The 13,801-nt window shown below is 35.9% G+C and overlaps 1 protein-coding gene across 1 annotated transcript; it reads right to left on the bottom strand.

Moving 5' to 3' along the window:
* Positions 1 to 9,219: 9,219 nt before the first annotated feature.
* LOC106376012 (metal-nicotianamine transporter YSL1) lies at positions 9,220 to 12,052 on the bottom strand. Its single transcript, XM_013816048.3, has 4 exons — positions 11,448 to 12,052; positions 10,917 to 11,184; positions 10,709 to 10,843; positions 9,220 to 10,607 (listed from the first exon to the last, which is right to left on the bottom strand). Exons 1-4 carry the CDS (start codon positions 11,839 to 11,841, stop codon positions 9,377 to 9,379), a joined length of 2,028 nt encoding a protein of 675 aa, XP_013671502.2. The 5' UTR covers positions 11,842 to 12,052; the 3' UTR covers positions 9,220 to 9,376.
* Between the last annotated feature and the right edge of the window lie 1,749 nt (positions 12,053 to 13,801).

Below are 13,801 nucleotides of genomic sequence, written 5' to 3'. Positions count from 1 at the left end.
AACTTGAATGGATATTTACTTTCATAGAGTTTTTGGTGTATGTTTAAAAATGAAAATTTGTAAAGACTTTTAAATCATATGAATATAATATTCAACACACTATTGTTGACTGTTTATATACTTAAAATTCTGACGTATGTAATTGCAAATTTGCTGAACTTATAGATTTGTTGCTACTTTATAAATTATCACAGGATGAGGTACATAGGGTAAAGATTTCTTTGATGATAATATAACGTCCATATCGTAATGTGTATTTTTTTATGTACTATGTATTAAGAAATAATTAACACATTCAATAATATTAAAGAGCAAAAAGTCCTGTCAATTGTTCATAGTATAAGTCCAAAGTTAAACTCAAGTCCAGCCAAAGAAATAAAACCCAGTACCGATAAGCTCAAGTGATACACCGCGTTTCACAGAAGATGGACACGTGTCGGCCTGTCAGAGAGTGACTTTTCACGTGGATAGCTCATGAGAGAGGCAAACATATTTATATATATATATATTGCCTCTGACTAAACTTCGAGAGTAGATAACATTACATGTGTTCTTATGCAATGACTTAGTCTGCTATTAGAGCTTTAATATTAAATAATTATGATAATTTGATTAGTTAATCATGAAAATCGTACATTACTAGTCTCATATCTACACGACTACACGGGGAGGAAGCCAAACAGCTAAATGCAAATGTTGAACACCTAATGCTAATGGTACTCATTGTCCAGCTCCACCTTGATAGATCATAACTAATCCTTCACATCATTCGTATTTCACCTATGAATATATTGAAAAGACATCGTTATAACCAAAGAAAGAGGGTGTCTGAAATGAAAAAAGATCAGTATGACTCAAATGTTTAGAAATCTAAATGGTTTTCTATTTCCAAACTTGAGCATCTTTAAGTCTGACTAATGAGAAACTGCACATGGGGCTTTGGGAAACAAAATGAATTTTGACCAGCAGCAAACCAATCCCTACTTTTTAGCAAAAAAAAAACAAACCAATCCCTTCTTGGCCGGAAGATTCTCTCTCTATGCATGTCATCCGTTGTCATAATTTAAACTGTTAACCATTATTTTTCCAATCTGTATTTTTAATGTGATTTTGAGTTCATATCCAATAAGTTTAATATCATTGCAACTTGTGATCCCGATTCCGAGAATAGTTTAGGGCCGTCTAGTTTATCCCCTTTTATATCTCAACTTTTAGGATTCGTCGGGTACAATCTGATTCACAAGCAGATTCTGATTATGATCAACTTTTTCCAGCTTAGATAAAACGCTACAAGAAAACGTCTCCATTATTTTACGACGAAAATATTTCCTCGTAAATTTACATGGTGTTTACAACGCAGTTACGAGGAGACAAAATTTCGTCGTAAACTCCATATAAATTTACGAGGAAATATTTTCGTCGTAAAGTCCATGTAAGTTTACGACGAAAGTACGTGGAATGAGAAATACGTCGTAATCGTTACATCGACATTACAACGAAACATGTTACCGTTATATTTAGGTGAAAACGTGTATTCAATGTGCTTTAACTTACCTAATTTCGTCGTAAAGTCGTTGTAAATATTATGTTAAAACCATGTAAAATTCATATAAAACATTCCTTGTAAAATCGTTGTTATATTTCAACTACCCAACTCGAAAATTTCTCTATATATATGTCATTTCCCACAACTCTCTTCCTCACAACACACAAACGAAAAAAAAAAATCAGAAAAAAAAAATTTCAAAAAAAAATCTAGGAAAAAAATGGTCGGTGGCGGTAGTATTTACGAGTTACGGAGTTGGATGTATTTGCACAAAGATTCCGACGGGAGGGTGATGAACGCATTTTTGAGCGGGCTAGAGACATTCATGCACCAGGCGGGCTGTACAGCGATCACGCATGAAAGCAGTAAGATGTTTTGCCCCTGTCGGAAATGCAAGAATTCAAAATTTGCACGTAGTGAAACTGTATAGAAGCATTTAGTAAACATAGGATTTACACCACAATACTACATTTGGTATCAACATGGAGAGGGTTATGGGGGAAATGAAGCTAGTAGTAGTAATAATAATTTTGAGGATGCTTATCATAGTGAAGAACCGAATCATTTGCATAATGAATATAATTATCATCAAGAGGAGCAGATGGTAGATCATGATAGGGTTCAAGATATGATTAGTGATGCATTTTTAGAAACAACTACAACAATAGCCGAAGGAACTGGAAATGTAGAAGAACCTAATTAGGATGCAAAAAGGTTTTATGAAATGCTAGATGCTGCAAATCAACCAATCTACACTGGTTGTAGAGAAGGTCTCTCTAAATTGTCTCTAGAAGCTAGGATGATGAATATTAAAACGGATCATAATTTACCTGAGAATTGCATGGATGCATGGGCGGAGTTGTTTAAAGAGTATTTGCCAGAAGACAACGTGTCTGCTGAATCTTATTATGAGATTCAGAAATTGGTTTATAGTCTTGGGTTGCCGTCAGAGATGATTGATGTTTGCATCGACAACTGCATGATCTACTGGAAAGAAGATTACAAGTTAGAAGAGTGTCGATTCTGCAAAAAACCACGATTCAAACCGCAAGGCCGTGGGAGGAATAGGGTACCGTACCAAAGGATGTGGTACCTACTAATTACAGACAAATTGAAAAGATTATATCAATCTGAGAGGACTGCTGCGTCGATGAGGTGGCATGCGGAACATGTCCAGAGAGGTGGTGAGGTTGCACATCCATCAGACGCAAGAGCGTGGAAACATTTCAACAAGGTACACGCAGATTTTGCTGCAAATATTCGGAATGTATATCTTGGGTTATGCACCGATGAATTTAGTCCATTTGGAATGTCTCGTAGACAATATTCTTTGTGGTCAGTCATTCTTACGCCGTACAATTTACCGCCGGATTTGTGCATGGAACAAGAATTTCTATTTTTGACCATATTAATCCATGGGCCGAAGCATCCAAAATGGTCTCTTGATGTTTTTCTTCAACCGTTGATAGAAGAGCTAAAGCAATTGTGGTCAGAAGGGGTGAGGACGTACGATTGTTCCTTGAAAAACAATTTTACGATGCGAACAGTTATGTTGTGGACGATAAGTGATTTTCCTGCTTATGGGATGTTGTCTGGCTGGACAACACATGGAAGATTATCCTGTCCATATTGTCTTGGATCGACGGATGCTTTTCAACTGAAGAATGGTAGGAAGAGTTGTTGGTTTGATTGTCATCGTCGCTTTCTTCCACTTGTCCATCCGTACAGAAGAAATAAGACATTTTTTCGGCACAAAAAAATTGTCAGAGACAGTCCTCCTCCATATCTCACCGGCCAACAGATCGAAGCAGACATTGATTATTACGGAGCTCAGGAAACAGTTAAGGTTGGAGAAAATTGGCATGTTCCTGGATATATGCCTGATGGGTATGGTGTCTCTCACAATTGGCATAAGAAGAGTATATTTTGGGAGCTACCCTATTGGAAGTATTTTCTCTTACGCCACAATCTGGATGTCATGCATATTGAGAAGAAATGTTTTGAGGACATCATGAATACATTACTTAACGTCCCTGGGAAGACAAAAGATAACAAAAAGTCAAGGATGGACTTACCTGATATTTTCTCAAGAAGTGAGTTACATATCAAGAGCAATGGAAACGTTTCTGTTCCCATCTTCCGGTTGTCATCAGAAGTCAAAACAACCTTGTTTGACTGAGTTGCATCAGAAGTTAAGTTTCCTGATGGTTATGTTTCAAATCTATCAAGATGTGTTGAACGAGGTCAAAATTTCTCCGGAATGAAGAGTCATGATTGTCATGTGTTTATGCAACGACTACTTCCATTTGCTTTTGCCGAGCTCCTTCCAGCAAATGTCCATGAAGCACTTGCAGGTAATTATAATTTTATAATATATATACATATGTTATGAAATGTTATTAATTTGATTACTTTTGCAATATACAGCCATCAGAGCTTTTTTCAGAGATCTTAGCACACGTACGTTCAACGAAGAAGTCATCGAACAACTTCATAAGAACATTCCGATCATATTGTGCAACCTGGAGAAGATATTTTCTCCTTCATTTTTTTACGTCATGGAGCATCTAGTTGTTCACCTACCGTATGAAGCATTGCTTCGTGGACCTGTTCACAACGGATGGATGTATCCATATGAGCAACAGATGAAAACATTTGAAGGGGAAAGCAAGAAATCTTGCAAAGGTGGAAGGTTCAATAGTTGCGGGGAGTTTGACAGCCGAAACATCTAACTTCACATCATACTACTTTGCTCAAACTGTTCGTACGAGAAAAAGACTTCCTAGAAGATATGATGATGGTGGAGTACCGACATCATATCCAATTGATGGTGTTCCTGACATTTTCTGCGAAATTGCACGGTTTGGTGGTAAAACGAAAGAAGTATGGTGGTCATGTGAAGAGGATAAACATAGTACCCACACTTATATTCTGCTCAACTGCGAGGATGCAGTGACCCGTTACTTTGAAAGGTAAATATTTTTGTGAATGTTAATTATATGAATTGAAGTTAATTATGTATGATTTGATTAATTGTTTAATTTGCAGCATGTTTGTATCTCAAGTTGAAGAAGCAATACCAGGAATATCTGCAACTGATGTGGACACACGTAAAGATAAGCACTTTGTTAAGTGGTTAAAATCACAGGTACGTAATATATCTCATACATTGATTAATTAAGTAAGTGTTTTGATACTTCAATATTAATTAAGAATATCTGCTTTTTGCAGGTTGATTATGACGATCCTTATTATCCCGTATGGTTTCACGAATTGGTTCAAGGTCCAGTTGCAAAGGTCACCACATCACCTATGTATTTCACACGAGGATTTACCTTTCACACATACGAGTATGGGAGACATCGGGCAACGAGTAACTATGGAATATGTGTGAAAGGTGAAAGAGACTTTTACGGGATCTTGCAGGAGATTATTGAAGTGGAATTTTCGGGGTTATTGAAGCTAAAATGCGTCCTCTTCAAATGTGAATGGTTCGATCCTGTTGTGAACCGAGGGATTCGGTATAACAAATTTGGTGTTGTGGATGTCAATTTTGGGAGAAGATACAACAAATTTGAGCCTTTCATTTTAGCTTCACAAGCCGAGCAAGTTAGCTTCCTTCCTTATCCTTGGCTTCGAACTTCCGGGATAAACTGGTTAGCTGCTATCAAAATTACACCTCGTGGACGCATTGTCGCTAGAGAAGAACCGCCCTTGCAAGAAGAAGACGCTATCAATAAAGTTGAGGTACCAGAACAACCAACTGATGAAATCCTTTTGATCGACCTGCAAAACTTTCAATATGAAGATATTCCCGAAGATGCGACAGATGAAGCACGTGAAGACGAGTTCGAGAGAAGCGACGATGATAATTGTAATGATAGTGATGAGAACGAAAACGATTTAGAGTGATGTAATATTGATGAGAACGAAAACGATTTAGAGTGATGTAATATATGTAACAAATGTTGTATTTCTCTATTGTAACGTATGTTTAAAGAAATACTGTTTTTTTACCATCTTAATGTATGTTAACAAATGTTGTTTTATATAATATGTATTTCTTTAGTTTTTAAAAACTTATTTGGAGTTTTAGGGTTTTAGAGTTTAAGTTGGAGAAAGAGCAAGAAGTAGTAGAGAAGAAGATATGATGTTAGATGATATGTTACTTTGGGGTTTAGGGATTTCATTCTCGGTGTTTAGGGTTAAGCGTTGTAAAATCGTAGTAAAAATAACACGGGCATGGTAACTTCGTCGTAAATGGTTATTCCACGTAATTTCGTCGTAAATGGAAAAACATGGGCCTGGTAACTTCGTCATAAACGGAAAAGCCTGGTAAATCGATTCGACGTAATTTCGTCGTAAACAAACGCGGGCCCGGTAACTTCGTCGTAAATGGAAAAACGCGGGCCTGGTAACTTCGTCGTAAATAGAAAAAACACGGGTCTGGTAACTTCGTCGTAATATTACGTCGCCTTTACGATGAAACGTTTTCTATATATTGAGACGCCGAGAGCGAGGCTGCCTCGTTCATTCCTCCCAAATTCCTTTGCTCTCCCTCTAAGGTACACTCCCTTTCCTCTTCTATTTTTTTTTAAGTTAGTTTAGGTGATTAATTAGTTAGGTAATTAGTTTAGGTGATTAGTTAGGTAATTAGTTTAGGTGACGGAATACTATAGTTTAGGTGATTAGTTAGGTAACGGAATAATTTTTTAATTATGTCGTAATTGATTAAATTTATTTTAATTTTTTTTAGATGGCTTCTAGGAGGAAACTAACAGCACCTACTTATGCCCAGTTGTTTGGCGATGGTTCCGGTACATCTTCTTCCGGTCCATCGTCTTCCGATGCAGTTCCAGACTCTCTGACTTCTCAGAGAGTTTCTTCGAGTCCTCCTCTTCCACCGCAGATGCCTCAACCTCCTCCTCCAGCGGCTGCACCTCAGCCTGTCCCAGAAGGTGCAGTTCATCCGGATTTGCGTGTGCCTTCATATGCTCCATTCGCGAGATATACGGTGGAGGATTTGCTTGCCCAGCCTGGACGAGAGGGTTTGGATGTTCTAGACCCCGATAGACCCCGAAGAACTTATTGGTAAGTTATTAATTTTTATTACATTAAAATTTAAATTATTTTTATTTTATAACAGTTAAATTGGTTTTTTTTCAGGTTTGGGGCTAACAACCGTGTTAGCCGGAGCGTTTCGGCGACGATTAAGAGTTACTACGACGGAGCATATCCGAACTGGAGCATATCCGAACTGGAGCAAGACACTAAATCACGTTAAGATCACTTGGTTTAAATGTTTTGCGGTAAGATTTTTAAATTTAATTAAATTTTCACTTTTAAATATATATATATATATATATATATTTTAATATTTATTATTAATTGTAATTTTTTCAAAAAATTTGTGTTTCAGCAAAAGTGGCAATTGTCTTTCTGAATCACCGAGATGGTGAAGGCGGAATTCATTGCAAAGGCAAAGATCCGCCTCTGCAACACAGTCTCCGATTGGAAGGACAAGTGGGAGATCTACGGGAATGAGGGAAAGCCCACTGAGCTCATGAAGGATGTGTGGGATGGCCTCATCGCCTATTGGGAGCACCCCTCTTCGATCAAAAAGGCCAATTCGTGCTCGGCTTCTCGAAGGACGAAGGATAAAGATGGTCATTTGCCCATGCTTCACAGAACCGGACAAAAACCTCATGCAGAAGTCCGTCTAGAAGTTGTAAGTTTTGTTTTTAATATTTATTTTAAAATTTTCAATTAATTTAAATTTTATTATTTAATTTATTTTTTTTTTGTAGTTAGAGAAGAAAGGAGTCTTACCATCTCTATCCTAGCTATTCAAGATGACTCACGCCACATCCGACAGAGTTTTTTTGGATCCTGCATCTGAGAAACTCTTCCATGCAGTGGCTACTCGGATTAAAGAACGGGAGACGCAACTAACCCAGCAGTCTCCCGATGGATTACCCGTCACATTGACCACCGAAGAGGCCGACAGAATCTTCGAAGAGGTACAACTTAAAATTTTTGTTTACAATATTTTTAATATTTTAACATAATTAGCTATATTAATATATGTTTTAATTTTATAGGTGGCTCCTAAAAAGAAGGGACGGACAGTCGGCATAGGCTCTATTAACGAAGTTGCAAGGGCAACTTCATCATACACTTCGAGACGGGATGAAGAGACTTCTCAGATGAAAGCTCGAATGGATAGCCAGCAGGTTCGTTTAGACTCTCTTGAGGATCTGCTAGACGTGATGGCGGTGGGAAACCCGACTATGCAGAGAATGTTGAGTGAGAGACGAGCCGCTCTTTGGTTGCCAGTACGAGTTCCGAAGAGTCCGATCCAAACCGTCAACAGTCGAGCAACCCCACCAACTACTTCGAGGATATGTAGTTTTTTTTATATTTCTGTTTGTATTATGAATTTAAATATTATTGTATGACTTTTAAATGCCTTTTTAAAATATGTTTTTCAATTTTATATTTCGTTTTAAAATTTAAAATATTTTAAATTCTGAATATTAATATAAATTAAAATTTATTATATATTAATTAATAATAATATAATAAAAATCGATGTAAACTCCTCGTAAACATTACATGGAGTTTACATCGAATGTTTACGAGTGATTAACATCGAAAGATTTACGAGGGTTTTACATTGAAATGTTTACGAGTGATTTACAACGAAAGTATTTACGTGTGCTTTACATCGAAATCATTACGTGGACTTTACCACGAAATCTTACGAGTCGTTTACGACGAAACCTCCGTTACGATAAATTTACAACGAATACTGCAGTAGTAAAAAAATATGTTCTCTTTGCACTGAAATAACTGCTGATTAAGCGAAAATCATAGGCCCAATATGCTTTTGTTTGCCAACTATATTTGACCAATAATCTACTTTTTTTTATCGCGCAGTATTCACTAATCACTTATTTAAGTAGCATCTATGATTCTCTGAATAATTTAACCCCCACTCACCATTTCAATCCAACAGCTCATATAACACCAAATTAAGTGTTGGATTTCTTAGTTTTATAATCATAATTTAATGTGAATTGCTTTAGTCTTCTCTCGACTTGGTATGTGGACATGGCTTTAGGTGAGCAGGCCGAAACAGCAATGAAATGTTTTAGGAGTTTTGGATCATTACTAATCTTTCATAGATTTATACTATTTATTACTTTCTATTTTTCCATACAGTGTTCAACCAACAGTATCAATTTTCCACTGAGTATTTAAAAGTTTACTGCAATACAAAACAATTCTCTGTTTCACAAAAGTGTAATTTTGACAGATTAATAAAACTAGCTAGTATTAAAAGTTCTGTTTTTAACCCATTAATAACAATTTCTCACTCCACTTAATACTTAAAATATTGATTTTAAAATGAAATTATATTTTAACTTTTTTTTTGAAAATGTAAAAAATTACTCTTTATGAAATAAAATTAAAATTGTAAAAGTAAAACGATACTTTTTGTGAAAATAAAGGAATAGTTTAATATATAAAATGATTTTTTTTTCAACCTACAACTAGATTGACCACCAATGTTTGGGCCAATCCCCTAAGTGTTTCAGTCAGCCCAATATCAGATGCACAGAGGATAACAGAGCCAAGATCCGTTGAAAAAGAAATGTAAAACCAAAGAAAAAAAAAACTTGTTTTGATTAATCACGATTCCATGTAAATATATTTTACTTTAAATCTTCTTGTTCACAAATCTTCTTATTATTCTAAGAATAGGATGACTACAGTTTGCTTACGTCTTCTAACTTCATAAAGACTTTCTTCTCTCTTCGACTGAACCTATGAAGCTAAAAACTTCATACATATTGGAGGTTTTACTCCAGCGAGCGCAAGAATCGCCGCCGGTAAAGTCCAAAGCCCTTCTCCGCAAATTAGCCCCGAGGCCACCGCAGGAACCATAACCTCTGCTTTCTTCCGATTCATCTTCTCCCAAACAAACACAATCACAGTCCCAACACACATGTCAATAGCAAAATAAGCTCCGACCAGAAACGGAACCGCCATGGCCGTCGGAAGCGGCATGAACCTCCCGACCTTCGCCGGAGTAAGATCCCTGACGACGTTGACCAAAACCGCAAACCCGAAAAACCCGTAGCACATCTGGAGACAGTGAAGAGGCAGAGCAGAGAAGCCTTGCACCCCAAGGATCGCCATGTTTCTGTAAATCAAAGCGTAAGGAGCCTTGAACTCTCCGTTAGGGTTTCCAACGTCGAACGCTCTGTAGAACAAGAAGAAACTCAACGGCGTCACGATGCATCCAACGATCGTCCCGATCATCTGGCTGACAAACATAGCCTTGGGCGACGTCATCGTGTAATGAGCCGTCTTGAAATCTTGCATCAAGATGCAAGAAACAGACACAACGGACTTGATCAGTCCACACCCGGCTAGGCCGGCCACCACACCGTTCTCTCTTCCGGTGACAGCAGCGAGAACGAAGAGACCGATCTTCCCATAGTTATAAGCCATGTTGATGTCTGTAAGTCCAGCCCCATAGGCGTTACAGAAAGCAAGAGATGGCGCGAAAATGTAAGCTACAATAACGTAATACCATTTGACCTGTGGGAATATCAGAGGAACCACAACGGTTGAGACCGTAGCGAAGGTAAGATATCCGGAAACTCCTATCCACATGGGGATCTTGTCTCTGAGGAAGTTCTCATCTTCCTTGAGAAATTTTCTTTGTTTCTTGTTACCCACGTCATCAAGATCATTAGGTTTGTTCTTCATTCTTGCGTTGATACTGATAATGGTGACACATAGGATCTTAACGAAAGTGTAGAGACCGTCACCGAGGATTAGAGCTACGGATAAGAAGACTTTGTAACCGTATATGCTCTTCATGTTGTGTTCGTCTAGGTTATCAGGGAACCAAGAGCCCTTGAGTTTATCAAGGAGAGGCCACATTAAGCCATAAGAGAGGATAGCTCCTAAAAGCAAAGAAAGGTTAACCAGATGTGAACATATCATTCCTGCTCCTAAAAATGTCATGCTGAAATCAAAGAAGAACCTGCAAAGGAATATTTTAATTTTCATAATTAAAAAAAAACTTATATACTTTAAAGGAAAAGTGTGTGTGTGTGTGTTTTTTTTAATATAGTTGATGCTTACGTTTGTTTCCAAGCTTTCAAGCCAAAGGTTGGGAACTGAGCAAACCCACAACCTTCTATGCCAGAGAAAAACCATTGGAAAAATCCCCACAAGAAACTAAATGAGAAGTATTTCATGAAACCGCGCACTTGTTTCCTGCATTGATTCCATTTAAAGATAAGGAAACTTGAGTAAGAAAAACTTTTTGTATAGGATGACTATAGCTTACTTGGCCTGCGCATCTCCTTGTGTGTGGAAGCCGTTGATGAGCACAGCAGTAGCTAAACCACTCGGATATGTTAACTTGAGGTCAATAATCATAACCTTTCTGAGAGGGATTAAGACGAAAAGACCGATGAAACATACGGCAAAGAGATAAGCAGTCATCCAGCCAAGGCCTGGCTCTTTCACACTCTTCTCAGAGTTACCTTCCATGTTCGCACCAGATAACTCATATGTTTTATGGTTTAACCCTAGAAGATATGAAGCAAATCCACCTGAAAAGATTTAAAACACAAAATGAAACCAACCTCTTTAATAAAAATATAAAACTAACCTTTTAGATAAAAGCAAAAGCAACATCAACCCAAAAGTTTTTATTTAGAACAGCCAAACCCAATAGCTTTTTATAAAGCTTACAAGCTTTTCATATGTTTGAAACTGTTTTACATATCCCTAAACTGAATATCTGCTTGTTTCCCACGAAAAAGGAAACTATTAAGGAAAAAAGAAAAAAGAAGAAGAGTTTTATGTTCTTAACCTCCGACAGCAATGCCGTAACAAGCAACAGCAGATGTCTGAATCATTGTGTTCTCTTGTCTTGTGAATGGCTTCGCGACAAAACCTGATTTCTTGAGAATCTTGGTCCATGTCTGGACGAAGACAAAAGCGAGTAAAGCTGCAGAGCTGTTGAGATTTGGAACAATCCCTGTCGTAAGGTTTAGCTTCTGAGCTATCACACTGAACACAACTCCGATCACTATGCTCACTAACACTCCTCTCACCGTTACCTGCTTCGTCCATGGTTCGGTCGTCCTCCCAGACATCTCTTCCTCTGTTTCTTGTAATTCTTCTTGTAGTGACGGTTGAATATTGCTTTCTTCTTCTTCTCCATCTTCTTCTCTCTTCATGATCCTTCTCTGCTCTACTTCCATGGAAAACCACTCAAGAAATAAAAATAGATTTGAGCTTTGCAAATGAAAATTCTTTTAGGGTTGGATTATCTTTGATACACACACACACATATATATATATATATATATATATATATATATCAGAATTTTTAGGAATATATATGTATATTTATATGAAACTTTTTTTGTTTGAAAGAATAAAAGAAAGCTAAATGTCTTCTACCTTCTTAAGTGCGCATGTCGGACACGCGCATTGTCCAAACGTAGACGAATCTGTCAAAACATCAAGTGATCAAACGCAAAAGCAGCAAACGCAAAATGTGTGAATAAAAAAAGGGGTAAAGAGTAGGGAGAGCTTTGGTACACAAGTCAAGTGGCCAAGTAGATTGTTGTTGGCATCTAGTTCCAAAGGACATTCAATGATATTTTCACTTGTTTTTGTAAGAATCATTGATTATTTTTCATTCACTGGCAAATGAACGTGTGGGTGTAATGATTTAAATGTTCTTTTTAATCAAAGGTTTGAAAAACAAATTTGGCAATCACATCTATATTATTAATATAAAACTGAAGTACATTTTGATACTGTTTGGAAACATGGATATCAATATTTTTAGTACTTTCTTTTATTTACAAACTAGACTTTCACCCGCGCTAAAGTGTGGAATAATTTTTTGGTAAATAATTTTTATATAATCGCATTTTCTCTTCATTTAAAGTAGACATTGACATAAAATTCGTAACCCAAAGTCCATACCGAACTCAAACCCAAAAAACTTGATCTGTGCCCATTCCGAAATATTAAAAATTCCAGAATAGGTCTTGTAGTGTGGTACACCATATATCCAAACTCGAAGTGTTATTAACCGAATCCGAACGGACAACCCGAAAAACCAAAAAAACGATATGAAAGTCCAAATTAATCGTAAATATAAATATTTGAAACACAAATATGTACTTCAAATATTTCAATATTTATTTGGAAATTATATCTAAAAATAAGTATTTAAATCTTCAAACTTTAAATATCCAATCCTATATAAATACGTTTATTTCTTATGTTTTGATTTTTAATTTTGGATTTAATTTTGGATACATCCAAACCGAACTCATATAACCTGAATCGGGACAATATCTGGTTATTTTATGGATTTTATATGTGATACAATTTAGAAGCAAAACCGAAGTGTTATATTCGAAACCGATCCGTACTTACAAATTTACCAGAATGAGGCATAGAATGTGATATAAATTAGAACTGAAATTCTAAATATCTAAACCGTACCGCAACGGGTACTTGAATGCTCAAGCCTAACTTAAAGTATGTTTTATGTTTTGTTCAATGAGTTTTATATTTGATAAATATTTTATATGTGTTGGAATAACCCGTGAAACTATAGTCATAAAAAATATCAATAATAACATGTTCCAGCGTATCATTAAATATTAATGACTATTACTATTCATTTTATCATATATATATATATATATATATATGTATCTCTAGTTTTAATACTTTGTTTATAAGATATATTATTATGTATTTTGTGAGGGTTTTAAAGAATTTATTTCTTACATTTGAATTAAAGTATAAGTGTGTATATGAATTAGTAGCTATATATAATTATTTTTTATATTTATAAATAAAATAGAATTGATTATTTACTTAAAAGTAGTGTTAATATAAATTGAAATCATTATTTAAAATAATAGACTAGTTATTTAGTTCCTTAATTTTAGGTTAGGGAATATATTTAATAATAATTAAATTAGGTATATAGAAATAATAGGAAAGCTGGTAAAATGTAATGGTTCAATCTACACTATTTATAAGTAGATAAAAATAGGACTCTAAATTAATAGATTAGATTTAGCCATTGCAATTACAATAAACTAGGTACTTCATTTTTGTAATTTTTCTATTACAAATTTTGCCAGGGCATTTAAAATTAATTTAAATTAATTAATTACAATTCCAAAA

The sequence above is a fragment of the Brassica napus genome, chromosome C1, assembly GCF_020379485.1.
Source record: "Brassica napus cultivar Da-Ae chromosome C1, Da-Ae, whole genome shotgun sequence".
NCBI classification, from domain to species: Eukaryota; Viridiplantae; Streptophyta; class Magnoliopsida; order Brassicales; family Brassicaceae; genus Brassica; species Brassica napus.
Note: the sequence above shows the minus strand (reverse complement) of the source record. Positions and strands in the feature narration are given on the sequence as shown.

Coding starts and splice junctions, on each gene's coding strand:
- LOC106376012 (XM_013816048.3), bottom strand. CDS start 11,841: ATGGAAGTAGAGCAGAGAAGGATCATGAAGAGAGAAGAAGATGGAGAA. Junction 11,185..11,447: donor TTACGGCATTGCTGTCGGAG/GTTAAGAACATA, acceptor AAATCTTTTCAG/GTGGATTTGCTTCATATCTT. Junction 10,844..10,916: donor CAAGGAGATGCGCAGGCCAA/GTAAGCTATAGT, acceptor GAATCAATGCAG/GAAACAAGTGCGCGGTTTCA.